General features: G+C 38.5%; 1 protein-coding gene across 5 annotated transcripts; it reads left to right on the top strand.

Moving 5' to 3' along the window:
* The first annotated feature begins 4,174 nt into the window (after positions 1 to 4,174).
* Positions 4,175 to 21,121, top strand: LOC136355022 (ABC transporter G family member 40). Of its 5 annotated transcripts, none has more exons than XM_066307091.1 (20): positions 4,175 to 4,637; positions 5,130 to 5,250; positions 8,715 to 8,797; positions 14,881 to 14,965; positions 15,062 to 15,352; positions 15,429 to 15,519; positions 15,597 to 16,497; positions 16,598 to 16,758; positions 16,883 to 16,986; positions 17,100 to 17,132; positions 17,317 to 17,471; positions 17,629 to 17,735; positions 17,933 to 18,265; positions 18,368 to 18,658; positions 18,805 to 18,888; positions 19,046 to 19,179; positions 19,325 to 19,552; positions 19,638 to 19,809; positions 20,356 to 20,610; positions 20,706 to 21,121. In XM_066307091.1, exons 9-20 carry the CDS (start codon positions 16,943 to 16,945, stop codon positions 20,973 to 20,975), a joined length of 2,106 nt encoding a protein of 701 aa, XP_066163188.1. In that variant the 5' UTR covers positions 4,175 to 4,637; positions 5,130 to 5,250; positions 8,715 to 8,797; positions 14,881 to 14,965; positions 15,062 to 15,352; positions 15,429 to 15,519; positions 15,597 to 16,497; positions 16,598 to 16,758; positions 16,883 to 16,942; the 3' UTR covers positions 20,976 to 21,121. The 5 variants fall into 5 exon arrangements, with proteins under 5 accessions (XP_066163188.1, XP_066163187.1, XP_066163185.1 ...); XM_066307090.1 differs by having other exon boundaries at positions 17,626 to 17,735; XM_066307088.1 differs by having other exon boundaries at positions 4,176 to 4,637; positions 17,100 to 17,265; positions 17,352 to 17,471.
* The last annotated feature ends 6,397 nt before the right edge of the window (positions 21,122 to 27,518 follow it).

Raw genomic sequence — 27,518 nt, 5'->3', positions numbered from 1 at the left:
TTTATTGTGTTTCAAAGTTTTTTTTTGAATGTTTTGACGACTAAATTATTTATTTCATAACGTATATTTTGCTGATGTCAATTGAAACATTCTAATCCTACCACTACTACAAAAACCTTAGTAGGTACCGGTTGAGAACCACACATAGATGCAAGATTTCATAACGGACACCTAGTAGGTTCCACTAACAAGGAGGAATCAAAGGTTCCAGTTTTGGAACCAACACCTTTGAGGTTCCATGAATAAAAAATAATTCGAGCCGAGGCATCGAGCAGCTCCTGATCACACAAAGAGAGGAGGTCGCTGCTGCCACTACTACTGTAGTCGTCGAGTGGCATGCCCCGCGCGCTGTGGCAGATTTGGCCGCCCCCATGCGCGCGGCGATTAATCCGGTCGCCCCCGATTGGAGAGAAGGAGGGGCAGCCATCGCCATCCCAACAGGTGTAGGTGCAGGAGAGGGAGAAGCCGAGGAGTGCGAGGATGTGGGCTGTGGCCTAGAGGCTATCCCAGGCGAGCGTGATGGCTAGTGTCCTCACACCATTCACGCATAGTGTGGGATGAAGTGGAAGGAGGAGGAGGAGGAGGTGGCGACAGGCACAACTTTGAGGAGCGAAGGTGATGAACCCTGAGTTCCTCTCGACACTCAAGGCTGTTGTTGGCCCGATCTTTCGGTGAGTTGTGATAACTACGATTTGGGAGAAACGTTGACGATCTGACTACAACCGTACGAGACGTTGTGTTGCGCCTTAGCGATCGATACACCTCTCCGTGGGTTGTTGATCTTGCCGGTGCAGATCAACCCTATTCCTGCAAGCAAATCGAAGAAACAAGCAAGAACAAGATAAAAGCAATCTGATATTGCAAATAGGAATTTAATACAAATGATAAGTTGGGGTTCTGAAGAACAAGCAGACGGACGGTCTAGCCGACACGCGCGCTGCAAGCAAGTAGCAATGGCTAAACTTTAATCTAACAAAACCCGAGAAACCCTGAAGGGGTAACTAGCTATATATAGGGTGGGAGGATGACCTAGGGGTGCCTAGGGTCGTGCTCCATCAGCTTGGGGCGCACCCCACATGGGCCCCACCTGGGCCGGGTCCCAAATGAAGTTACAAGCCCATAGGCCCATTATAGGTGATGCAGCACCTTGTTCCTATGATTCCGGCCACACGAGATGGAATTCAGAGAAGAGGCTGGATCCGTTAGAAAGAGGGCTCCAAGAGCTTTCCATCAAGTACTCACAGGCCGAAAACGGAGGTCGTATGCAGATTCGGTGGCCGTTTGAAGTCAGTAGTGTAGTAGGTGGCCGAATCGGATTCCAGCACTTGGAGTACTTGATCTCGATATCTTCTTGTTCATCCATGATGTGAGCAATGGTTGCATCCGTGTTAGCCATGGTCACATCAGAAGGGTAGTGCGCGCGCGGGGGGGGGGGGGGTGGGGGGGACGGGAATAGGTGAGAACGTGAGAGAGGGAGAGGATAGGATAAAGATAACGAAGTGATAGGCTCAACTCCTACACTCACTAAGAAAAATATGTGGTATCGGACGGTTAAGAAAACTGACACATATATTTGTGTGTATGTGTAGCACTTTATAACGCAACAACCTCATAGACACCAGTTTTATTTTATATATATATATATATATATATATATATATATATATATATATATATATATATATATATATATATATATATATATATATATATATATATATATATATATATATATATATATATATATATATATATATATATATATATATATATATATATATATATATATATATATATATATATATATATATATTGACACACACAGACAAACTATAACGCACCCAATTTTAGTTTTTTTTTTTACAACCAAGTACTGTCTCCGTCCAAAAAAAATCCAATCCTAGCATCCCAAGGTGAAATTAGTGGCGAGTGATAATGACTAAAATGCCCTTAATAAATAAAAAACATAGTAAGAGTAATAGGTAGGGGGTGAAAACGGTACGAAAATTTTCCGTATTCCGGACCTATTTTCGGAAACGGAATCTGTCGGTCAGAATTTTTTCGGAATTTTTCGGAAACGGAAACGGATTCGGAAATACTTTCTCGGACACGGAATCGAAAATGATAAGGGCAGTTTCCGTCAGAACTCGCAATCCGTCGAAAACTTTCTGGAATTTTTTCTCGGAATTTCTAGAAATACCCTGGATTGTTTTTTTAAGCACTGAATAGTTTATACCATGGTGTTTGGCTATTATTTTTTAAATAATATTTGTTATGCAAATCTAAAATTACATAATAATATTTTTTTCATACATTGGGATTTATCAACAGCATTACTAATTTGTTCCATAGATTGTGTTTTGTGATGTACTGTTGATACTTAATAATTGGACTTATATGATTGTGTTTTACGATGAATTGTTGACCGTTGAGACTTGAGAATTAGATTTATCAGTTAGAGGGGTTATTTTTATTCCGATAAATTTTCGTTACCGTATTCGCGCCGGTTCGTTTTCGCTCCGTTTTCGGTTGCGATAATATTCGATTCCGTTTTCGTATCCGGGTTTCCGATTTCGATTTCGATTACGAAAAAAAATATGAAAATAAAAACGATAAAGATGATTTCCGTCAGTTTTCGTACCGTTTTCACCCCTAGATAGGTAAAGGGTATTAAAGAGATAAAACTTCTGCTGAGAGTAGGTAGGATGGTAGAAGTTAGTTTTTGGTGGGACAAAATTTAAACTATAGAAGTTCAGTTTTTTTTAGGGCGAAGGAAAAATATAACACGTACTATATATAAATATATATTTATAGATGTCGGTTCTCTATTTTCCAACATCTACACTTCATTTATTATTCTATTATATAATTATTTTATGTAGTAGTAGTACATGATCGTAGGCCGATCCCAAATTAAATATTAGAATCTATCTGATATATACATGTACGCAATCCATTTAATGTTACCAAGAAAAAAACGGTGTGTACCTCGTACTGTGCCACCGCCCACAACCGTGCCAAGCATACTGGTCCATATACTTATGTAGTACACGCACGTGTTGCTTTGTTTTGCATAACCGGTTGATCTAGCAAGAGGAGAGAGTACACTACAGTACTACACACCGTATCAGAATTTCCAAAATTTTGTGTTTACCAGTGGGTACCTGTGCAAGAGGTACTTCTCGATCGAAAATTTTATTTTTTAAAAAAATTAGCGGAATCTTTTTTAATTAAATTTAGCAAAATTTCTTCAAATTTTCATCCGGAATTTTGGAATTCTGGTCCCCTTCACGCATTCGAAACGGTGGCCCTGCACGGCTGTACCGCATGGCACTTGGGGTGTCTCTGTGCATATAGAATTCCTTATATGCCACTGAAAATTGGTTTGATCCCTTATATACTACTGAAAATTGGCTCTTTCCTTATATGCCATTGATCTAAATTTGCGCAACCTCTCATGCCACTCTCCGTCAGTTGACCGTGTGTTGACCATTAATTTTAAAGAAAAAAAGTCGTATTTACCCTTCTGAGTATAGAGCATGCCTAACAACTCAGACAGGCAAATATGTCTTTTTTACTTGAGAGTTAACGGTCAACACACGGTCAACTGACGGCAGTGGCATGAGAAGGTGCGCAAATTTAGACTTATGGCATATAAGGAAAGAACCAATTTTTAGTGGTATATAAGAGATCCGACCAATTTTTAGTGGCATATAAGGGATTATTGCGTATATCAACGTACTCCTATATAATGTACTGTATATAACAAATGGTACGACGATGGACAGCTGGTCAGCTAGCAGCCAAGCATTGGCTGCGGGGGAAATTATTAGCAGCTGCTAATCACTCACGTATAGTTCGTACTTCATTTCTTCTGTAGATGAAGATAGAGATAAGGAGTAAGTTTTTTAAACAAAACGAGATGGTATTAATGAATGATTGATTGAGTTTTAATTATTATAAACTTGAAAATTAGATTAAAATGATATTTTAGAGCAACTTTCATATAGAAAGTTTTCCATAAAACACACCGTTTAGCAGTTTGAAAAACGTGCCACAAAAATCTTAATCTTCATCCAACTTTTATTGGAGAAAAAAACGGAGCCATAGAGCGGGTGCCCGTGGGATGCTGGCATCTAGGCGTATATATACACATATAGCTTAGCGTATGCTTGAGTTAAGTTGCTGCATGCCAACTGAGTAATCAACCGATCGACCAAGAAAGCCAGCGAGATGAGCCACCGCCACCATGCGGCGCTGGTGGCGTCCGCGAGCGGACGGAGCCCGAGCTGGGGTTCCGCCATCTCGCAGTCGTTCCGGCAGGTGGAGGCGGAGGACCCGTTCCGGCGTGCGCAGTCGATGAGGGGCCACGACGAGGAGGAGGAGGACCTGCGGTGGGCGGCGCTCGAGAAGCTGCCCACCTACGACCGGATGCGACGCGGCGTCGTCCGCAGCGCGCTCCTGCGTGATGGTGATGACGACCACAAGGACGACGACGACGCGGGCACCGGCAAGGCGGTGGAGCTCGTCGACATCGGGAGGCTTGCCACCGGCGACGCCGCCCGCGCCCTCGTGGAACGCCTCTTGCAGGACGACAGCGAGCGGTTCTTGCGCCGGCTAAGGGACCGCATAGACATGTACGTACGTATAGTGGCGGAGCCAGAAAATTTCCACGTCTAGGACTGAGCTAATGAGATCTCAAATATTTTCATAAATTAGTATTTTTCAAGATTATAATGGGATTATGGAGCTAGTCATGTGGCTCAAGCCCTAGCTGCCCCATGCCTGATTCCGCCCCTGCGTACGTTGTTGTACCACATGTCACGCTGTCTTCTACTTAGCTTTTCAGCTCAACTGCTACCTCGTTTTCGGTTAACACATTTTTCTCAAACAGCTAAACGATATATTCTTGAAAAGAAAGTTCTATATAGATATTTCTTTTAAAATTTAAATAAATTTACTTTTTAAGTTTATAGTTAACAATAGTACTTACTTAATCATTCTATAATGGTTCTCTTTGTTTTATGTCTCGCCAAAAGTTTGAGTCCAACTAAGCCCAGTTAAGTCTTTATTTTCTTTGTTCAATTTCTCGCGTTTATTTACATGGTCCTGCTGCTGCATACACGCAGGGTTGGCATTGAACTTCCGAAGATCGAAATTCGGTACGAGGAGCTCTCCGTCCAGGCAGACGCCTTCGTCGCCAGCCGCGCCCTACCCACCCTTTCCAACTCTGCCATCAACTTTCTCCAGGCACGTACTACCTTAGATCAGTCCCAACTCAGTCCTAAAATAACGTCAATATACATAGACAGGAAGTATTATATATATTTGCTCTGATCTATTTTATAGAGAGAAAATATCACCAACAGTTAATGAATAAATTGATCCATTAACATCTAATGATAGAACGCAAAAATTTTAAGTGTATTTTATAATTAATATCATTCCTCAATATAGCAAATCTACACAGTGAGCGATATCGATGGCGTAGAAGTAGGACGATGGTAAAACAGAGAAGTTATGCAAAATACGATAGTATATTATATATAGAATCAAACGAAGTCAAATTATAGAACTAGGCCATAACATTTAACCGAAGCCACTAATGTTTCTTAGCCTGTAATGGTTAGAGATATATTATAGAACTAGTTCATTTCCAATGGTTCATAAAGATTTTAAATGGTTCTTGATTACAAACTATTTGGTCCGTTCAAACGTGGGTTTTTTGTTTGGAATGTTTGTGCTATGCAAAATAGGGCTAGTCTCTAAAATATAATTAATTGAGTATTAATTATAATAAATTTAAAAATTGGTTTATTTATTTTTTAAAAAATAAACTTATATATAAAAAGTTTTTTTGGTTTAGAACGGGTGCTATAGATAAATGAGTTGCAAAAGCTAAACGAGCTACTGAACTAAGCCTTTAGACGAGAGAGTTGCATGGTCCTTTGAGAAAGAACTAGCTAGGTGGCCCGCGCAATTACGCGGCTAGCACCTAAATAAAATTATCTATTTCTTACATATAATTTTACTTAAATTTTGTTTAATAGTTGCCTTGTAGTCTTAGGACTTTGAAACATCAAACCTTATCATCACCGTGTTTTTAATTTTATATTTTTAAAAGTCATGCCAGTCGTTACCCCTTACTTCTTTGTCACACCTTTATTTGCTTTTTTGATCTACCACCATTTCTATCCATAGTCCTTGGAACCTTTAAAAATTGGACATCGTAGTTTTTAGAGTTCATTCTCTTGTTGGGTTTCGTTTTTATAATTTTTAAAAGTGCTACCAAATATACTGCCACTATACTCCTCTAGGGTCCATTCACTGCCTCCTCTATTCATTGTCAATGGGATTTTAAAAATCAAGCATAATTACCGTTTGGGTTTATTTTTTTACATTCTAGAAATCCCGCCAAACCGTCAGCGGTTTCGCTATTATACTTATCTACTGCCCACCCGCTGTCTCCTCTCTTTATTGTGATTGGGATTTTAAAAATCAAACATAATTATCGGTTGGGTTTATTTTTTTACTTTTTAAAAGTTTCATTAAACCGTTAGCGGCTTCGCCACTGTACTCCTCTAGAGCTGCCCGCTGCATCTCCTCTTTATTTTCATTAAGATTTTAAAAACTGAACATGACTATCATTGGTGTTTATTTTTCCTCTACGGCCTACCAGCTGCTTCCCCTCTTTTTTTTTTTTGAGATTTTAAAAATCAAACATGATTAGCATTGGGTTTACATTTTTTACTTTTAGAAGTCTCGCTAACCACCGTGACCATGCTACTTAACTTAGCGATGGCCTGATCTCGGGATGTTCTTGATATTTTTTCACTTCAAAATCCGATTCCACATCTGTATATCAAAGCTGTCCGTTTGATTTTATTTTTCCTATTTGGAATCCATGTGGTATCCATTTTTTTCCCTTTCCCCCATTCGGACAATATCCTAGCCCAAATACAATCAGTACTCAAACATGCATGCCTGCGCGTGACGTAACGTGAGAGATAAGACTGACTCTCCTATTTGTATTAAGTAGAGTTTGTTTCATACTTGGAGAACTTTTTTTCTGATAAATCTACACCCTTTAATCTAATGCATTAAAATCTAATGGTTTAGATATTTCTTCTTTTCTTCGATTAATGTAGGAATTTCTAGCCTCCATAGCAAACATGATGTCTTCTTTTAAGGCTGATTTAATAATATAATAGATAAATTGATGCATAGGGATTGAATTTTCTAAATGAAATTCATTGGGATGGGTTGTGCATGTACAGTGTGGACATTAGTAATGGGTTCTTAGCCTTGTTTATTAGGAATATTTACTGATATACAGGAGGGAGAAGAGAGGATAGATAAACATCATTACTACGGTTACCAATGGCTCAATAACTATTATTAGCCTTTGTAAATGGAAACTTTGATGTATGAGAGGGGAAAAAAGAAAGACTAGTAATAAAATGTATATTTTTATAGATAAATGGTTAGAGTATTTATTGTCTTAACCGTAACGTCATAGTCTCTAAATAAACTAGATAAATACCCCGCTGCGTTGCTACGGAAAATTAAGTTACATAATATGTAAAAAAATATGTAATATGATTATCAAAACTAAAACAAATTGATATTATTTTAAACCTAAAAAATAATTAAGATTGCATGGTTTTATAAGAGAAGAAGAAGAGAAAATTTGAACCATAGATGTATCATCCAAAGGCTAGAAATAATTGATTTGATGTGACTTAATGAGAGTAGAGAGAAATAACATTAACTAAGTGGGGATGAACTATATAAGTATATAAGATGCGTATCACCTAGCCTAAGAGAAAAAAAAGTCACACTCCTATTCATGTCCTGCCATTGCTAACCACCTCTAACTTATAGTTACTCTTTAAAAAAATAAGTAACATAAGAAATTAGTGCTATTTAGTTATAGGTATAAATCTATATATACTACACCCGTAAATTATTGAGTTTGTGTAAAAAAAACACCAATTAACTATGAAACATAAAAGTTTACACCCCCTCTACTATCAAAACCGGCCAAAATACCCCTCTAAGTGCAATACAATCTGGTTTTAATATTAGTTCACAATTTTAAAATCAAAATTTTGATGTTTTACTTATGTACCACCTATACTTAGCAAGATATGGTCCATTATCTATGGAAACATTCATTACAGTTCCTCAAATCTCAAAGCCCCCTAGGTCCATAGTGTTTTTTCAATGATGTGATGCCTACATAGAGTCCACAACTCCACATGGACAAATAGTGATGACTTCAATATAAATAATAAACAAGAACAAAACAAACAAAAAAAAGAGAAGAAAATACTACAATGTGTACATGTCAAGCTCAGTTTCCTCCTTTTTCTTTCATATCCTATACATATATTTTTGAATTGCTAGAATTACTTGTGGCACCACATCATTATAAACCACCCTGGTTTAGGCCTAAGGACGAATCATGAACACTTTGAAGAGTTCAGAGACCAATAGTGATTGGTTTCCTATTTTTCACTTTTTACTTAAAGATTGATTTCATAGTCGAGAGACCAAAATCGAATCAAGACCATATATACATCAGGGACTAAATATGGAATGTTTCCCTTTTTCTAAGTTAAGCCTGATAGTTGAGGGGTATAATATGGGCTTATTTGTTATTTATATGTTCGTGATGAATAGAATGTGAAGTTGTTTTTATTAAATGGCAGGGGCTTATTGGACAATTTGGTTCTTCAAACAAGAAGACCATCAATATACTAAAGCAAGTCAATGGCATCCTCAAGTCATCCAGGTATAGACTCAAGGAAATAAATGTTGTTCAAAACAATAAGATCAAATTTCACATACCATGAGAATACAAGGAGTATACAACATTTGATACCCAAAGTCATTTGACCTAGCTAACACATTTATCGAGCATTAGTAGATCAGGGTGTGCAGTCACCGTCTTATAATTTATATGTATAGATAGCAAAATTACTTTTACTAAAGTTAACAAATAAGATGCGAACTAAAATTTTACCATACTTTCTCTAAAATACTAGTACACCATAGGTAGAGCTTACACAACCCTAAAGAAGTTGTGGACCAATGGTTAAATGGCTAGGTGTAGAATATGTTTTCATTACGAGTAAAGTGTACGGGCGGTTCTTAAACTTGTAGGGTGTGTCATTTAGGTCCCTATACTCTCAAAATGCATATCCAAGTCATAGAACTTGTCATAGTGTGTCATCTAGGTACCAAATCGCCACAACCCCTTCAGGATACTACATGGCGTTGATGTGGCATGCCACATGGACATGACATGGCATTATTTTGACTGACAAATGGGACCCATTTAATTTTTTCCCTTTTTCTGTTTTTCTTCTCTTTTTTCCCCTTTCTTCTCCTTTCTCTATGATCCGTGTTGAAGAAAGGAAAAAAAAGAAGAATGGGAAGAAAATGAAAAAGAAAAGGAAAGGAAGAAAAAAAGAAAAGGACACGTCACGTCCATGTGGCATTGTTACATCAGCGCCATGTAGGATCCTACAGGGGATGTGTCAATTTGGGACTTAGATGATACACTTTGACATGTTCTGGGACCTGAATATGCATTTTGAGAGTTTAGGAATCTATATGACACAACCCTACAAGTTTAAGGACCGCCAATGCATTTTACTCTTTCATTAAAGATCATAGCAAAACCGTCAGTGATATATCAAGAAGGTGACTCATTTTAGGGTGAAACGAGGCCAAACATAATATTTATTCAAGGGAAACCGAACTAAAACCATGGACACAACCAACTCATTAACAAGCTAATCCAAGCATGAAAACATGGGTAGCAATGTTAAAGGGCAATAATACTCTTGCATACAGACACCAACGAACTATCATCATCATCTCAACATCGTACCCATGATCAGACAACTCTGACTTCACTAAGAAGAACTAGGAAACAAAGCATGCCATGGAACCCAACCCACATTCCCAACTCCAGTGGACCTATGCCATCGTTGCAACATGTCACGCTCCGGCGATGCCACAACTCTGACTACATGACCACCAACTTCATTATGATAGGGTTGAGGCAGGACAAAAGAAGCCCAACAAACCATGAAAGCCAATCCCGTGTTCCATCAGATGGGGGAGAGGTTTCATCGTTGCTCCCAATATAATTGACATTGCTAGCAACTTGACAAACACCCAAGTATGATGTATGTGGTTAGGATCACCAAAGAAATGCCTCTAAGGAAGAGTTGTCGACAATATTGACATCACAACTCGATTTGATAAACTATATCTAGGATTTCAACTAGAGGGCCTTTGATAGTGGAGGAGATAGGACACCCACGAAAACGCCTTCAAGATGGAGAATGATGCTTTTTCACACCAATCCTTCACAACTCCATGTTGGAAAAGGCATGAAATAATTGCAAAAAACCTCCAATAGATCTGCTAGGATGCCACAAAGCTCCCCTCGAACTTGATTTGGAGACAGATTTGACATGGAGATGAGTTGCCACTACTGTTAGGGTCTAAGCAGCGTTGGCATTTGCTTCTTTGGATGCAACCTCCACGCAAGCCTCTACCAACACCACCTCCTCCGCGCTACAATGGATGACTACTGCTCCTCCTCTAACACACCTAGCATTTCCCTAGCTCACTCAGGCCATGTGGCAACCGAAGCAAGCTCCAACTCCAACAGGTGACCTCAGGTCCACCATGGGCACCATGTTGCTTGGTCAAAGCCGCATTAGGTCACACGTGCAGATGGCCACAACTCCACTTCCTAGCTGTTGCTCTACACAACTATCTGATCATTTGCCGACGTGCATTTGTGTGCCACAACACCGCGTGGGATGCCACTCGCACGTTACACCCAACATGTGGAGTTAGCTAAGAACGGCTGCAAACAAGGGCAAGGGTGATCCCACCACCACCTTGCTATGGAGTCAACCTAGGAAATCTAGCTCTGTTGGGAAAAGGCTAGATATGAAAGAAATGGAAAGGGCATATCAGGAGAATGGGGAAAGCAAAACCAAGGGGGAGAAGGAATAGGGGAGGTGATCCTAAGGCTACCGATGGCAGTTGTGATGGGTTGGCGATGAGGGCAAGAGGGACGTGAGCAAATCACCTCCCAGGTCACCAAAGGAGACAATGTAGCAGTAACGGGGGCTCAGTTGTCCAACCGCTATCCTCCCTGTTGCCTATGGTTGCGTGTACAATATACTAAAATTTGCACTCATCTATGCAATAGTAGTTGCATCTATATTATAACTATGACCACAAATCATTGTTATCAAACCAACATACCATTCATGCTCTTCCATACCAAGTTACCAACCATGACATACTGTTTTCTTTATAGAAAAATTAATTTCATCCAAGACATATTTACATACCTTTATACCACTGATAATTTATTTTGGATTATCACCTGAACTAGTTCTCTGTTCATTAGAATACCATGGCAGCTAGTTTCCATATTTTTTTTCTCGTTACCTCACTCAACTTTGCTCTCGCATATTCTCCTTTTTTTCGCTCCCTTCCATTTGTCCCTTTGATCCTCTCATCCCTTGTTGAGGAGCGCACCACCAAGTACCACGAAGAGGGGGAGGAGACCGAGGAACCAAGCTTGCCAACAACCTTATGTGCCGCACCTCCACAACACTGTATGGATCCTCCAATGTCCATGCTGCCCCTCCGTAGTACTGCTCGGCTCCTCTGCTCATCCCTACTCATCCACATCGTCTGATAGGCTACTCTTCTGCCCAATCCATCCCTCGTGTCCTATTTCCAACACTGGAATACCTCTGCACACCGCCGTGTTCCACATGCTCGACTCAATGCCTAACCGGACACCTCTGCACAGTTGATTTCAACTGCCTTGTTCACGCCATACCTGTTGTGGCATGGTCAACATTCAGTGAAGGCAATTAAGGAGCTGAGGAAGATATGGACCAATTAATGGCCAGTGGAGAGGGTTGATAGAGTTGAGCTGGACAACAAAGGGTGCTCACCTCGCAAACCAGCTGATGATCGAGATCCAAGATCCGACGTTGAGATGGAATGTGGTGAGTGATTTCTGGGCCTCTTCTTCCAAAGGCCACATGTTGAGAAATTAGAGATGAACAAATTTCTGTAGGGGAAAATTTGGTATTTCACCAAATGAAAATAAATGAAAATCCTTAAGCACAGGAAGAAAAGAACAATAGTGGTGAAATGGAAACCCAAGAAAATTTGAGAATGGAAATCGAAGAAAATTTGAATATCAACATGTACTACCAAATTTCGCTGCAGTAAAACTAAAATGTCCATATTTTGTGGTATTAAACGAATTTCCCATTCTTTTCTTCATATAAACACTTGCTCGCAGCAACATGGTCCTTTCCTTTTTGTTCTTTCCTCTTCTGGGCTGGTGATTAGTGTTAATACCAGAAAAATGTAACTGATTAGTTTTCATGCCAGGGAATCCTAAGCATAACCAATTTTTCTTCCCTAAGATAATGACTAATAATTGTTCTAATATGCCTAGCATTCTGGCAATACAACTACCTGTTTATTGGTACCGCTATTTGAAGCCCGAGGGCGGTACCAGCACCCCATTTCTTCTGAAATCCTAAACCACTACCTGTTTATAGTCACGAGCTATGAATTCCCATTGTGACTATAAATACCTCCCCTGAAGTTGTAAAATCATTAGTTTCCTCATAGTTGTTAATAAATAAAATGCCCATACATGAAGAAATCATGACCGTGAATCATTTCCAAAAGTAGTGACATATGCTTATCTTACTCTTGCATTCACAAACCATTCAGCTTATAGTATTTGCAACTAGAAATATAGAATTTACATACGGGGTCTACAGGCATTTAGCACCTAAATTTTGCAGCATTTACATTTGGTAACACAAAAAACTAAAAAAAAAGAAGGAGTGGTTTGAAGTAAACCATGATTTGGGGATGGGGAGGAGGAAGAGGCCAAGGCACCATCGTAGAAAGGTTCAAGGATTGCCTTTCAATTGACCGTGGTTGAGGCGGAATAGGACACTGATGCAACCATTGATTGAGCTTGAGATGGGGGGAGGGGAAGATTTACTGGATTACTTGTGGACAAATAGTACAAAGTGAAAGCTTTAGTAACAATGCCTAGTCAAAAGTAAAAAAATATGTGCTAATACCTAGTCCAATGTGTTTTGTGCATAACAATAATAAAATCTAGAAAAATGTGCAATCTGCTCGATAAAAGATAGTTGTTGGCTGCTATCGACAGTTCCGCTAGCTGATCTGGAGGGATGGATGACCGCAGCCGTTCAAGATCTTCTGGAGCCACCACCACAATAGACAAGCTAGATCCTCGAGAACTATTAGTGTGCTCCATGGATGGGACCTTCTTTTGTGGCTAGGGATTAGGTGGTGGGGTAGAAGGATGAGGTGAGAGGCGTGTGTGTAGGGGAGGGGAGAGGGGAGCAGTGCACGGGAGAATAAGGGATGAATTGTCATGGCAGGGAAATAGGAGTGCAGATTTAAGGTTTTATTATACTTGTGTGTAATTACAATGTGTTGTGAGGGTCTATCCATAGTTGAGGGTGGCCCATTTACAAATTAAAAGTTTAGGTCCACCTACAGTTGCAAGATCGATTTACCACCTCAATATATTTGTTTATAGATTTAGGGTGGTGGCTACATTCTGCCACCACCATGGGCACTGTATAGTATAATAAGCATATGAGAAAATCCCCTATGTACCCTTGAGAATTCATCCAATCCCTTATGTACCTCTGAATTTTGCCTTATCCCTTATATACCCCTGAGTTTTTATTTTGATCTTCTCTATGCCCATTCCGTTAGTTGACCGTGAGTTGACCATTAAATATTTTTGAAATTGACTATATTACCCCTCTCTTATACTTATGTGCTAGTTTAATGATAAAAACACAATTCTTATATGAAAAAAAATCTATTTGTAAATAAACAAAGGGAATATAATTATTTGACAACAATTTTAAAAATAAATCAAAATTTTTTAAATAAATTATAAATTAAATTTCATGATATTCGTACATTGTTTTCATCAAAATTTGAACCCAACAAATAAATAATTTTGGTTCACAATTTCTAGCTAAAACTCTTATATGGATTTTGTCCAAAAAAAATAAATTTGTTCAAAAGTTTAAATTTTCTTTTAAATAAATAATTATGTCCCATTTGATTTTATCATGAGTTACAATTTTTCATATTGTGAATTATGAAGTAGAGTAGATAGCATGTAACTGTAGCAATGGAAAATGGGCAATATGGTCATTTTAGAAAAATTTAACAGTCAACTCATGGTCAACTAACGGAATAAGGATAGAGGAGATCAACATAAAAGCTCAAGGGCATGTAGGGGATGAGGCAAAATTCAGGGGTATAGAGGAGATTGCGAAACATTTCAGATAGAAACCAATCTTCTTATCTATGCTTTCTATATAAGTGAGACCACAAACAGGCACCACATTTAGCCACATCATCAAAATAGTTTCAACCGTTGGATCGACAAGTCTTTCTAGTATTAGCCATTAGATAAAAGTCCCCTCCACTTCCTCACCAATTAAACAACGCCATGAATCACCACCCCATCTAAATGCTATATATTTAATCAGGTACTCAATTGGACAATAATACAATCAAGATATCATATCATATTTACTATTTCCAACCATCATTCAATCAATTTTACATACATATACTAATAGAAATATATGTATATACAAGAAAGTAGATATTTTCTTGAGAATTGCTTAGTAATTTCCGCAGCAAAGCGCGGGGAATCACCTAGTTGTAAGAAATTTTAATGCCATAATATGATAAGTAGAAAAAAGTGGTTAATCTGACTAGTATTATTTTCAGGATGACTCTCCTTCTTGGACCTCCATCATCAGGAAAAAGCACACTTATGCGAGCGCTCACTGGGAAACTTGATAAAAACCTCAAGGTTCTATTCAAATCCAGTCATCTCATGGAATATTACTATTTTATATTGCTTATGATGCATTACTGCTACCTGCTTATTCATTCTATCACAATCTAGGTATTTGGTAATATCACCTATTGTGGACATAAATTTTCCGAGTTCTATCCAGAGCGGACAAGTGCCTATGTTAGTCAATATGATCTCCATAATGCAGAGATGACCGTAAGAGAGACATTAGATTTCTCTAGGTGGTGCTTAGGTATTGGGTCAAGATACGACATGCTCACGGAAATCTCTAGAAGGGAACGCAATGCAGGCATTAAGCCAGACCCTGAGATCGATGCTTTCATGAAAGCTACTGCAATGCAAGGACAAGAGACTAATATCATAACAGATCTTATTCTCAAGGTGATATTATTGTTATGTTTTTGCATGTAATCTATTAGGGGTGAAATAACAAGAAATGATCATTGAACATTGTTAGGTGCTTGGGCTGGACATTTGCGCTGATACTATTGTTGGTGATGAGATGATTAGAGGAATTTCTGGTGGACAAATGAAGCGTGTGACAACAGGTAGAAACTTGACAGTTATATTAAAAATTAGTCATAGAATGTATATCGTTTACAATTATTACTTTTCTTGGTGGTAGGGGAAATGTTAACAGGACCGGCAAGGGCTTTGCTCATGGATGAGATATCCACTGGCTTGGATAGCTCTAGCACATTTCATATTGTAAAATTTATTAGGCATTTGGTCCATATAATGAATGAAACTGTGATGATCTCTCTCCTCCAACCACCGCCAGAGACATATAATCTCTTTGACGACATAGTTCTACTATCAGAAGGATACATAGTCTATCATGGGCCACGCGAGAATATATTGGAATTTTTTGAAGCTTCTGGCTTTCGATGCCCTCAAAGGAAAGCAGTGGCTGACTTCCTTCAAGAGGTCACTTCCAAGAAAGACCAGCAACAATATTGGTTCCTTGACAAGGAGCCTTATTGTTATGTGTCAGTCCCAGAGTTTGCAGAACGTTTCAAGTCATTTTATATTGGCCAACAAATGATGAAGGAGCAACATATTCCATTTGAAAAATCAAAAATCCATCCTGCTGCACTGACAACAATGAAAAATGCATTATCCAACTGGGAGTCATTGAAGGCTGTGCTTTGTAGAGAGAAGTTGTTGATGAAACGCAACTCTTTTCTTTACATATTCAAGGTCACCCAATTGATCATTCTTGCTTTCTTGTCTATGACCGTGTTTCTTAGAACAAAGATGCCCCATGGGCAATTTTCTGATGGCACTAAATTTCTTGGGGCATTGACATTCAATTTAATAACAGTCATGTTCAATGGCCTTTCTGAGCTAAACTTGACAGTAAAGAAGCTTCCTGTGTTCTACAAGCATAGAGATTTTTTATTCTTCCCTCCATGGACCTTTGGGGTTGCAAATATACTAATAAAGGTTCCTGTATCTCTTGTGGAGGCTACGGTCTGGGTTGTCATCACGTACTATGTGATGGGATTTGCACCAGCAGCAGGAAGGTACTAAAAATCCGTCGACATACCTGACATATTTATTTTGACTTTTAGTGCTATGAATCATTGCAGAATCTTACAAAAGTTATCTATTGATTAATTTTAGGTTCTTTCGTCAGTTTCTAGCTTTCTTCGTTACTCACCTAATGGCAATGGCTCTGTTTCGATTTCTTGGTGCTATCTTGCAAACAATGGTTATAGCAATTAGTTTTGGGATGCTTGTGTTGCTTATTGTCTTCGTCTTTGGAGGATTTGTGATACGTAAAAGTAAGTAAACATCTAGCATATTACATCTGTTTTTATTTCAGTTGTCATGAGAAATCACATAATTGCACTTACATTTAATTTGCAAGAGTGATATTAACCTCCTATTTGATTGCAATGTGGCCAGATGACATTAGACCATGGTGGATCTGGTGTTATTGGGCATCTCCTATGATGTATAGCCAAAATGCAATATCGATCAACGAATTTCTGGCCAGTAGGTGGGCCATTGTAAGTTTTTATCAGTAATTTTTCCTTACATCTATGAAATACATAGTGAGGTAACCACAAACCCTGAAATATGGCAACAATTCAACTAATGTATGAGCTTTTTTTTATTACAGCCAAACAATGACACAACCATTGATGCAAAAACGGTAGGTGAGGCTATTCTAAAGTCAAAAGGCTTGTTCACTGGAGAGTGGGGATTTTGGCTATCCATTGGAGCCCTAGTAGGATTCATTATTTTGTTCAACACCTTATACATCTTGGCACTTACATACTTAAGTCGTAAGCACCACTGTTTTTTCATCATGTTTATTACTTTGTTTATCTATTCAGTTGGGCACTTATACTTCAAAAATTGGCTCTCCTAGCTATTAGAAGTGCAAACGCACTAGTTATTGATGAACACAATGAAACTGAGTTGTACACGGAAACAAGAAATGAAGAGCATAGGTCCCGAACATCCACCACAACATCATCGATACCTACGAGTAAGATCATCTTTATCTATATTAAAATAATACAATTATGCAGAAAAAAATTTCAGTCCAAACTACGTTTGTTGGACCTTTCCCATAATGATGTAACATGCCAAGTTGTTGATAACAAACTTCCAACAATAGTAAATATCAATGTTTGTTTCAGCAGGTGCTAACGGAGAAGGAAATAGGCCAACTCAGTCACAATTTGTCTTACCTTTCCAACCATTGTCACTTTGTTTCAACCATCTAAATTATTATGTGGACATGCCCTCAGTAAGCATACCTTACCCATTTCATATTTCATGTTTGAAATAAATTCTGACTTGTATGACAATTTATAAGTACATATATATATATATATATATATATATATATATATATATATATATATATATATATATATATATATATATATATATATATATATAGTTATAGTTATATAGTTACATGTGCTATCTTTTGTCATTTAGGAAATGAAGCAACAAGGACTCATGGAAAGTCGTCTCCAACTGCTCTCTGATATTAGTGGTGCTTTTAGGCCAGGTCTTCTAACTGCATTAGTTGGTGTCAGTGGAGCTGGAAAGACCACTTTGATGGATGTCTTAGCAGGAAGGAAAACTAGTGGAACAATTGAAGGAAGCATAACCCTTTCTGGTTACTCCAAGAAACAAGAAACGTTTGCTCGCATTAGCGGCTACTGTGAACAAGCTGATATCCATTCACCAAATGTTACTGTATATGAATCCATTCTCTACTCTGCTTGGTTGCGCCTTCCCTCAGATGTTGATAGCAATACAAGAAAGGTTTTTTCTAAGCCACATTTTCACTTAATATGCATTTATATGCAGATTTAAAACTCCCAACATGGTTATTTCTGATCAAATAAACAATTTTAATAAATTTAGATGTTTGTGGAGGAGGTCATGGCCCTTGTAGAGCTTGATGTATTGTGCAATGCTATGGTTGGTCTCCCTGGAGTTAGCGGTTTATCGACTGAACAAAGAAAGCGATTAACAATTGCTGTGGAGCTGGTAGCAAATCCTTCAATCATCTTTATGGATGAGCCTACTTCTGGTCTTGATGCTAGAGCTGCAGCAATTGTCATGCGAACTGTGAGAAATACTGTCAACACTGGGCGTACTGTGGTCTGCACGATCCATCAGCCAAGCATTGATATTTTTGAGTCTTTTGATGAGGTCTCTCTCACATACACATGCAATTGTCTCTATGTTTGGCTACTATGTTAAGTTTGTGCAATTTATGCATGGATATGTGAACTATTCATACATAGCTTTTTGAGTACCACAAATGCTATTAACTTTCAATTGGTTATTTAATCCAGCTTTTGCTTTTGAAAAGAGGAGGTCGGGTTATTTATGCTGGTGAACTTGGTGACCACTCACATAAACTAGTTGAATATTTTGAGGTCAGTTATGTTTTGCTTCTTTCTGAAGTTGAATACACACTCTGATTAATAGTATGATATGTTAGCTATGAAAAGTCAATAAACATGGACATGGTTCAACTCCATTAAGGTGCAACAAATTTTTATATTTATCACAAAAGATACATTTGTTGTGCAGACAATTTTAGGTGTTCCAAGTATTACAGAAGGATATAATCCTGCAACATGGATGCTAGAAGTTAGCTCCACTCTAGAAGAAGCTCGCATGAACGTAGATTTTGCTGAAATTTATGCCAATTCCCTGCTTTATAGGTAAGCATTCTCAATTGTTGAAACTTTGTTTGACAATATTTTGTATTATTGGTTTTTGTTTACATAAAAATGATTATGAGTTCTAAAAAATTGAAGCGGTCATTTGTACGACTCATACTAAATTCACCTTTCCTAAATATGCCAGGAAAAACCAAGAACTTATTGAGGAGTTGAGCATTCCCCCACCAGGCTATCGAGATCTCTTATTTGCTACAAAATATTCTCAAAGTTTCTATATCCAATGTGTTGCGAACTTATGGAAGCAATATAAGTCTTATTGGAAGAATCCATCTTACAATAGCTTGCGTTATCTAACAACGTTTCTCTATGGCCTTTTCTTTGGCACAGTATTTTGGCAAAAAGGAACAAAGTTGTAAGTTCTCTACTTGGAAATATAGTTTGATACCATATTATAGTCTTCGGTGGGCTAAAGTGTGTTTTATATATGTAATGCACAGAGACTCACAGCAAGATTTGTACAATTTACTCGGAGCCACTTATGCTGCAATCTTCTTCATTGGGGCTACTAACTGCATGTCAGTTCAGCCTGTTGTATCAATTGAGAGAGCAGTTTACTATCGTGAAAGCGCAGCAGGAATGTACTCTCCATTGTCCTATGCATTTGCTCAGGTAACATCGCATGCTTGTTTATATTTATCAGCCATTTTGAATGAAATCTGACAATTTTGTTTATATTCAAAACATTCCAAATAAAAAGGGACATCAATGCTGTGGCACTCCAAGATATTGAAAAACTATTAAAATAAAAGGTGATTAGAGAACTAGATATGCTTGCAAATATAAGAGCACAAACGTAAGTTTAAAATAGTATTAGCAAAGAGTAGTCACTTGTGTACTTATTCTAGTTTCTTTTTTTAATCTTAGGTTGATGACATACCATTCTAATCTAGTAAACAATAGTTCTCTTAAATTTGAGGACAACAATCTATTTCACATTCTCTTGGAAAAGTTGTTAACTTTTAGAATGCAGAGAAACAATTGTATCATTTCTAAGTTGTCACTAAATCCATCCATTCTCAAGACTGTGAACGTTTTACTTTTTCCTCTTAATAGAATGCAAAATGCTGTGAATCACACAAACTCAAGAAAGAGTTGCAGCAGAATCAACCATTATTTTTGGTGTGGTGGTTGATTTTATATGGTTGATCTACGCAGGCAAGCGTGGAGTTCATTTACAATATCATACAAGGGATTTTGTACACGGTCATCATCTATGCAATGATCGGATACGATTGGAAAGCTAGCAAATTCTTTTATTTTCTATTCTTCATTGTTTCAAGCTTCAACTACTTCACATTTTTCGGAATGATGTTGGTGGCATGCACCCCATCTGCACTGCTTGCGAACATTCTCATAACCTTTGCACTCCCTCTTTGGAACTTGTTTGCTGGGTTCCTTATTTTTAGGAAGGTAAAGCAAGCAAAGTTTTCTTTTTCGTTGTTATTTTACTTATTTACTATTTAGTGTATCTAGGTTCCTTCATCAACTTGGTGTATGTGTTACAGGCAATACCAATTTGGTGGAGGTGGTACTATTGGGCAAACCCAGTATCCTGGACAATATATGGTGTCATTGCATCACAGTTTGGAGGGAACGGTGGATCGATTTCAGTTCCTGGTGGGAGCCATGTAGCAATGAGCCAAATTTTGGAAGATAATGTTGGCGTCCGACATGACTTCCTAGGATATGTTATACTTGCCCATTTTGGCTTTATGGCCGCCTTTGTTCTCATCTTTGGCTATTCCATAAAATTTCTCAACTTTCAGAAACGTTAGAAAGCAATGGCATAGCACAGACAGATATGGTCTTTTTTCCATCAAAGCCTCCTAGAGCTACGGATGTACTATATGCTACCAATGGGATGTACAAGTTGCTTCACAAACATTTAATATAGTAAGCATACCATCATTACATTGTTGCAGATTTTGATATCTAAATTTTGTTGTTTTATTGATCAGCACAAAAATATGCATCACATTTTGTAATTATTTGGTGAACTGGGACCACCTGCTTCATGGAAGGATCTGCTTTGAGGAAATATGATCCAGTTTTGATGGCAAATTCACCGTAGGCATGTTAGAGAAGACAATGTCTACATTCAGATGAAGTTGCCCTTTCATCTCATCTGCACAAATGACCAGCCACACTGTTAGCTTATAGCCCAATCTCATGATATAACTACATCACTGCACCTTTCTCATACATATAAACTAGATAATGGGAATGGTAACAGTCACCACATAGTAATTAATTTTACCAGATTAAAAGCATTACTCTCGTAGCTTTGATGGTCGTGGAAGCCAACGAATGTGACAATTTGGATGTAGAGTTGGATAGAAGAATAGAGAGGGATGCACATCAAGCCATTGCGATTTGATCTAATGGCTCTCCTAATTTGATCTGATTGTCTCAACTTCAATGCAGTAAATTAATATTAACTACAATACTAAGGATGAATTGTATAGGTTTATCGGATAAATTGTAGGTTTGTTTGATTGCAATAGGTCATTCAGTGTAGAGAGTACAGTTTCTGCATGTCTAGTTACAAACTTTAATACAGTTAGTATCACAATTTAGGTTGTGTTCCTTTGTGAAGGTTTGGAACCCCTATCACGCATAATAGAGTGGCAGATTAGCACATAACTAATTAATTATTAGCTAAAATATTTTGGAAACTAGATTAATATGATTTTTTAAGCAACTTTTGTACATATTTTTTTAAAAAAACACTGTCTAGCCCTTCGGGAAGCATGTGCGTGGAAAACGAAGATGTAAGGTTAGGAAAGTGTAACGTAAAACACATCTTTAGAGAAAATTGTTACGCCCAAAAATTAGCCAATTTTCAAACTATTTTATGTATTAAAATTTAAATCCCTTCCCATGAATCAAGCCAAGGTACACAAAACGACAAGCTAATATTGTTGGTATTTGTTACGATCATAGATAAATATGCAAATGCACGGATACCACTAGGAAGGCAGCGGTTTAAACAATGGGCCATTATATTCACGATCATAATATGATTATTAAAACCATAGTCCAAGTAGGGGTAAGTGATCACGCTTTTAAGGACCGATTCCTTTGGGATTACATCTAAGCATATAACAAGTGCGACCGCATAGGTGAAGTGGGACACCCCAGGCTGAGTAACTAACTAGGCCAGGGAAGCTTTGATGCCAAGGGACAAGTGGATTCGCCAGGGTGGTGTTGTGGAGGTCCCCTTGGCTTCCGGCACAACATGGTCTGGAAACTAAAATGTTGTTGGTTCGTTGGACCCCTCCCGTTGGCATAAGGTGACCCTGAGTCGGCTTTGGAAATGCCTTGTCGTGAAAGCCTCAAAGTCACCAGACGTGGTTATTCTGCATGGGCTAGGTGACCTAGGTTAGTGACATCGTGTAGGTAAAGTGTACCCCCTCTGCAGAGGTTAACAAACTGGTCAAATAGCCGTGCCCACGATCATGGGTGGATATGAGGTGATTCCTTAGCGTAGTTTTCGTTTTACCTTGCTTTGTGAAAAGGTGTTGTGTTTTGGGAAACCTGATGTTTGGAAAAGCAAGTGGCTATCAGGGAGACAACATGATAGGGAGTCCCTAGAAGTGAATGGTTATTTTGGACAACTAAACTCCAAAAGATTGGAAATTTGGTTTGGTTTTGGGAAAACCAACTTTGAGGCCAACTCTAGAAGTTGTGCAAACTTGAAAATCAATTTGTTTACATTTTACCCTGTTGGTTGTGGAAAAGCACACAATTAGATTGTTGAAAACTTGAAAACAAAACCGATTGCAACATAACAGCCTTCCCTTGAATCTTGCTCATACAAAGTACGGGGCATGATGAAAAAAAAAGAGAAGAAAAGAGATAGCCATGCACTCTCAAAATTCCAAAGAGAGAAAATTGGAGGAGGAGGTATACAAAGGAGTTGTTATCTTTTATTTTCCTTTTTCCATCCACAAAATTTTCTATACACATACCCATACACATATCACACACATGCACATTCTTAATCAGAGAGTATGACTTGCTATCTCCTTGGGTCCGGTATTTTGGCTTTGCAATATATGTGATGCAGGTATGCCCCGATTGATCCCTACCGAGCTCCACCTATACAGCCTTTTAGAATAGGGACAAATCGGCAACCATGCCTTGGTGAGGATCCACAAATCAAACCACGTGAGTGATTTGAGAGAGTTATTCGAGGAGTATAGCTACTTTGCAAAAATATATAAAAAACCCAAGAGATTGACAGGAGGATAAAGGAGGACTTGAGTCACGACCGTTCCATTCATCAATTGTCCAAGATGGTAAGTTAGACACTTCAAAAGTTCACACGTACAGGTATGGCTTAGAATAATTTGTATACTTGTATTATATCTTGGGAAATTTTATTCCACATTAATCCTTAACCTTTACTCGGGACGAGTAAAGAGCTAAGTGTGGGGGTTTATTGACGGCTGTTAAGTACCAAATTAACGCCGTCAATAACTGCATAAGACCATAATTGTAAACATCCAACATAGTGGTAGGGCTTATTTCTAACAATTTCCACGAGTGTTGGTGTATATTCATATGCAGGTGACAAACTACTAAGGTTGAGAGGAAATATACATGAAGGAGGATGAGAATCAAACTCGTATCCGAACTTAAGGAGTTTTGGACCCATAAACCCAATTAAACACCTCCAAATGGGCCAAACATTCATACCAATGAATTGAGGGGCCCAAAATGAGTGTCCAGGACGAAAATTGGAGCGAACAGAGCCGTCCCGGGTTCGGCCGAACCCTGGCAGAGGCCGTTCGCCCCAGCCCAAGTCCAGTTCGGTAGCAATCCACCTCCCAATGATGGTTATGGCCGTTTTCACCGGTAGAAACCGTCATAAGCTTGGACACTTGGCAACACAAGAGAGAAGATGCTCTTTGGATGCTTCGAGCATCTCCACACTCCCAAGGCACTTCTCCACCTATAAATACCCCTCTCATCCTCACTTGTAAACACACACCAAAGTATGAGCTGAATTACAAGAGGCTCTAGTGTACTTTATTATATATTATAATAGGGATATAGTAAGGTAGAAGGAATCGGAGAAATCCCGGAGTTGTCGGTAATCTCCTCTTACTTTTGTATCTTGTTAATTACTCTGCTTTAATAGAAATATCATTCTGAATAATTAAGATTTGCTTAGTGAGAATTACTTCTTAGTTAGTTCCTAATTAGCATACGGGATCATTGTTCACTATAGTCTATTTATTTATAGTGAATGCTTTATTGTTTGATCAGCACTAGTGTAGTTATTAATTGCGTAGACGCGGTGTCTGGGTAATTAATCTCCAGTGGTTGCTGCGTATCCCACAGTACGTTTGAGGTGGGTGTAGAGGTGGTGACAGCCCTCAAGAGCACTTAAGTCCTCCCTGTCCGGGTACATAGTAGAGCAACATCTGGGAACAGCGGGTTGCCAGTGCCTGAAGTATTGTGTTAGGATTAAAGTTAAGCTTTCCATAGACACTGTTTCTCATTAGGAAATCCTCTGTCCTCTGCCCACATTAGCTTTGTGTCCTTGAATGAACCGGAGAAAGAGATAATCACACACGTTCCCTTGGATTCGATACTCTTGGAATACTCCGTAGGGGAAGTGCTACATCGGTATATCCGTGCGCTTGCGGATCTTATCTGTGATCGTAAGAAATACCAATAGTGTCGTAGGAAAAACGGCGCGAACCGCTTCTTACGAGACCGTGATCTGAGTACCAGTCCAAGGACATAGCGCTGGTAACCATGCAGACAATTATGAATCATTGCAATCCTTAAATTATATAGAGGACTTATTTACTCAGGACAGCCCGAGAATGCAACCTACGACACGGACGAAACAACACCAACAACAACAGCAGCAGCAACATCAGCGGAACCAATGGACTAACACCCAATACCACAGGCAACGGCTGGGAACCAGGACGAAACCCTAATCTTCTCTTCACTTCATTTTCAGGGTGAAGGAACTATATATATATATATATATATATATATATATATATATATATATATATATACACACACACAGAGAGAGAGCAAGGGTGAGTACTTATGTACTCAGCAAGTCACGGGAACTTAGGTGTTTAATGCAAGCTTGAAAGAGAGGCAAGATTGTTTTGCAAATACTTGATTTGAAACCACTAAGTGATTTTATTCTTTAAGTTTAGGTCGAAAAGAGACTTGCATCTCGATTCGACTTAAGAGAGATGCTTTCAGCAACTCAAATGGCAATGCACCGACTTCTTAGGTCGGATCATTACTTCTCGGCTCACGGAGCCATTTCACTTGATTAAGCGGCTCCCTGAGCCTTTTTTATTTTCTCGGACTCCAGGAGTCCCGCTGCCCCGCAGCACAACAATCTGTTTCCACTCGGGAAGCCTAGTCTATGATGCCCGCATACATCTCGGATCACATCCGTTTCTGACCACGCAAGTCATCCATCTACCACATAGGCTGATTCTGGTAATGATTCCCAATCCACAACAACTTTTCACAAAGCACAGGCAATCAAAACTACGCAATAGGACTGCTACGAAAACCATCTTTCGTGGCGGCCATTTTGGGTCTTCGCTGGCAGAATTTAGAGCCGCCACAAAGCAAAGGCCAGTGAAGATCAACATCTTTGCTAGCGGTTATCAACTATAAGCGAAGAAATATTTTCGCTGGCGGCCGTCTTAAGACAGTCGCCAGCAAAAATATATTTTCATTGGCAGCTGAATAAAGACAGCCGCAGCGAAAATTGTCTTCGCTAGCGGCTGCCTTATGAGGGCAGCCAGTGAAAATAATTTTTGCTGGTGCTTGTGTTATACCAACAGCCAATGAAAATGATTTTCCAGAAAAAAAAATAAATCCCCAGCAGGAGAATGATTTTCTTGAAAATTATTATGCCAACCCAATTAAGAAAAAGCAGCAATGCTTAGGTGTTCTGCGACATTACCAGAAACTGAAACTCCGCTTCTCCCACTGACCATTGCATACCACTAATTAACTGAAGATATCTGTTCTCCTGCATCTTTCCCCTCAAAAAAAAAAAACCAGCTACATAAGAGCAAGTTTAATAGTATAATCAACTACTGGTTCTAATTTAACTATAGCCAATTTAATACTCTCTCCATTTCATAATAATCAGCGCATAACAAAAGTAGAGATATTCCGATTTGATCAGCGTATTAACACTGGTAGCATGTGCATGTTGGATGGATTAAGGGCCTGTTTAGATTTATTTGGAATAGCAAATGGCAAATGGCAAAAGCTTTGGCATTGCAAAAGTATTAGTTGGTGTTTAGATGCATATTAAAGTTTTGACATTCTAGCACTAAAGTGAGAGAGAGAAAGAGAGAGGGAGTGGTCCCAAAGCACTTTTTAGTACAAGTTGCTACTATATACTAGCAAATGCTAAATGACAAATTGTCAACTTTTACTACTAGTGTTTAGATCCAAAATAACAAAAAGTACTATAAAATGGCAAAACTAGAGGATCTAAACAGGGCCTAACTAGTTACTACCACGGAGATCGAGTAGGCCATGCGATTTTCGAGCTGCATGCAGCACGGAACATCCCTTGCATGTGTAATCATGCAGCGGCAGTAATGCCGTTTCGTTTCTCAAAGCCAATTAATATGGAGATTAATTACAAGGATTAAATAGAAAATAGGTAGTGGGCCTCTTCTTGGTCTCGATACCACAACGAAATGATCATTATAGAATAGAGGGAGTAGCTCATTCATACAATAATTATATACTTTCTCCATCTAATTTTGATAGTCATATTTCTAAATTTGAAAATTTTATTTTTGATAGGCATATTTCAATCCAACAACCTATTCTCTTAATGATTTTCTCGAATTTATTGCGTGACTCTCCATTTTTCCACACATGATTGGCTACATAGGTATTGAGAAATGTAAATATTAATGAATCGCTTGGTTACGAGGAATGACTAGTACCATGTTTAAATGGATGATAAGTAGAATTACTTATCCTTTGTCTGTGTGTCAAGATGAACTATGACTATCAAAAGTAGATGGAGGGAGTACTATACTATTAATATCTGGTCCCACCTGTCATTCACACTGCGTCTGGGAGTTCATACTACTGCTGGCTATAAATCTGTACCCCGCTTCTCCTTCTTATTTATCTTCTTAAAATATATTTACAGCTGGCTCTGTTATGTTATTGTACCTTCATGAAAAAAAACGTGTAACCATATCATTTTTTTTTGCTTTCTCGTATCCCGAACGAATCTCTCCGTTACTCTCTTCTTCTCCCCCCAAATCCCCACCAAAAAGTTT

This window comes from Oryza sativa, chromosome 2 (genome assembly GCF_034140825.1).
Source record: "Oryza sativa Japonica Group chromosome 2, ASM3414082v1".
NCBI classification, from domain to species: domain Eukaryota; kingdom Viridiplantae; phylum Streptophyta; class Magnoliopsida; order Poales; family Poaceae; genus Oryza; species Oryza sativa.
This window is presented reverse-complemented; position numbering and strand designations above follow the sequence as displayed.

What these genes read in the sequence shown, in the direction of transcription:
- LOC136355022 (XM_066307087.1), top strand. Translation starts at nt 4,234, where the DNA reads ATGAGCCACCGCCACCATGCGGCGCTGGTGGCGTCCGCGAGCGGACGG. An exon ending in TTTGCACCAGCAGCAGGAAG is followed by an intron (nt 16,498 to 16,597) that starts GTACTAAAAATC and finishes GATTAATTTTAG; the next exon opens with GTTCTTTCGTCAGTTTCTAG. An exon ending in TGTCCTATGCATTTGCTCAG is followed by an intron (nt 19,810 to 20,355) that starts GTAACATCGCAT and finishes TGATCTACGCAG; the next exon opens with GCAAGCGTGGAGTTCATTTA.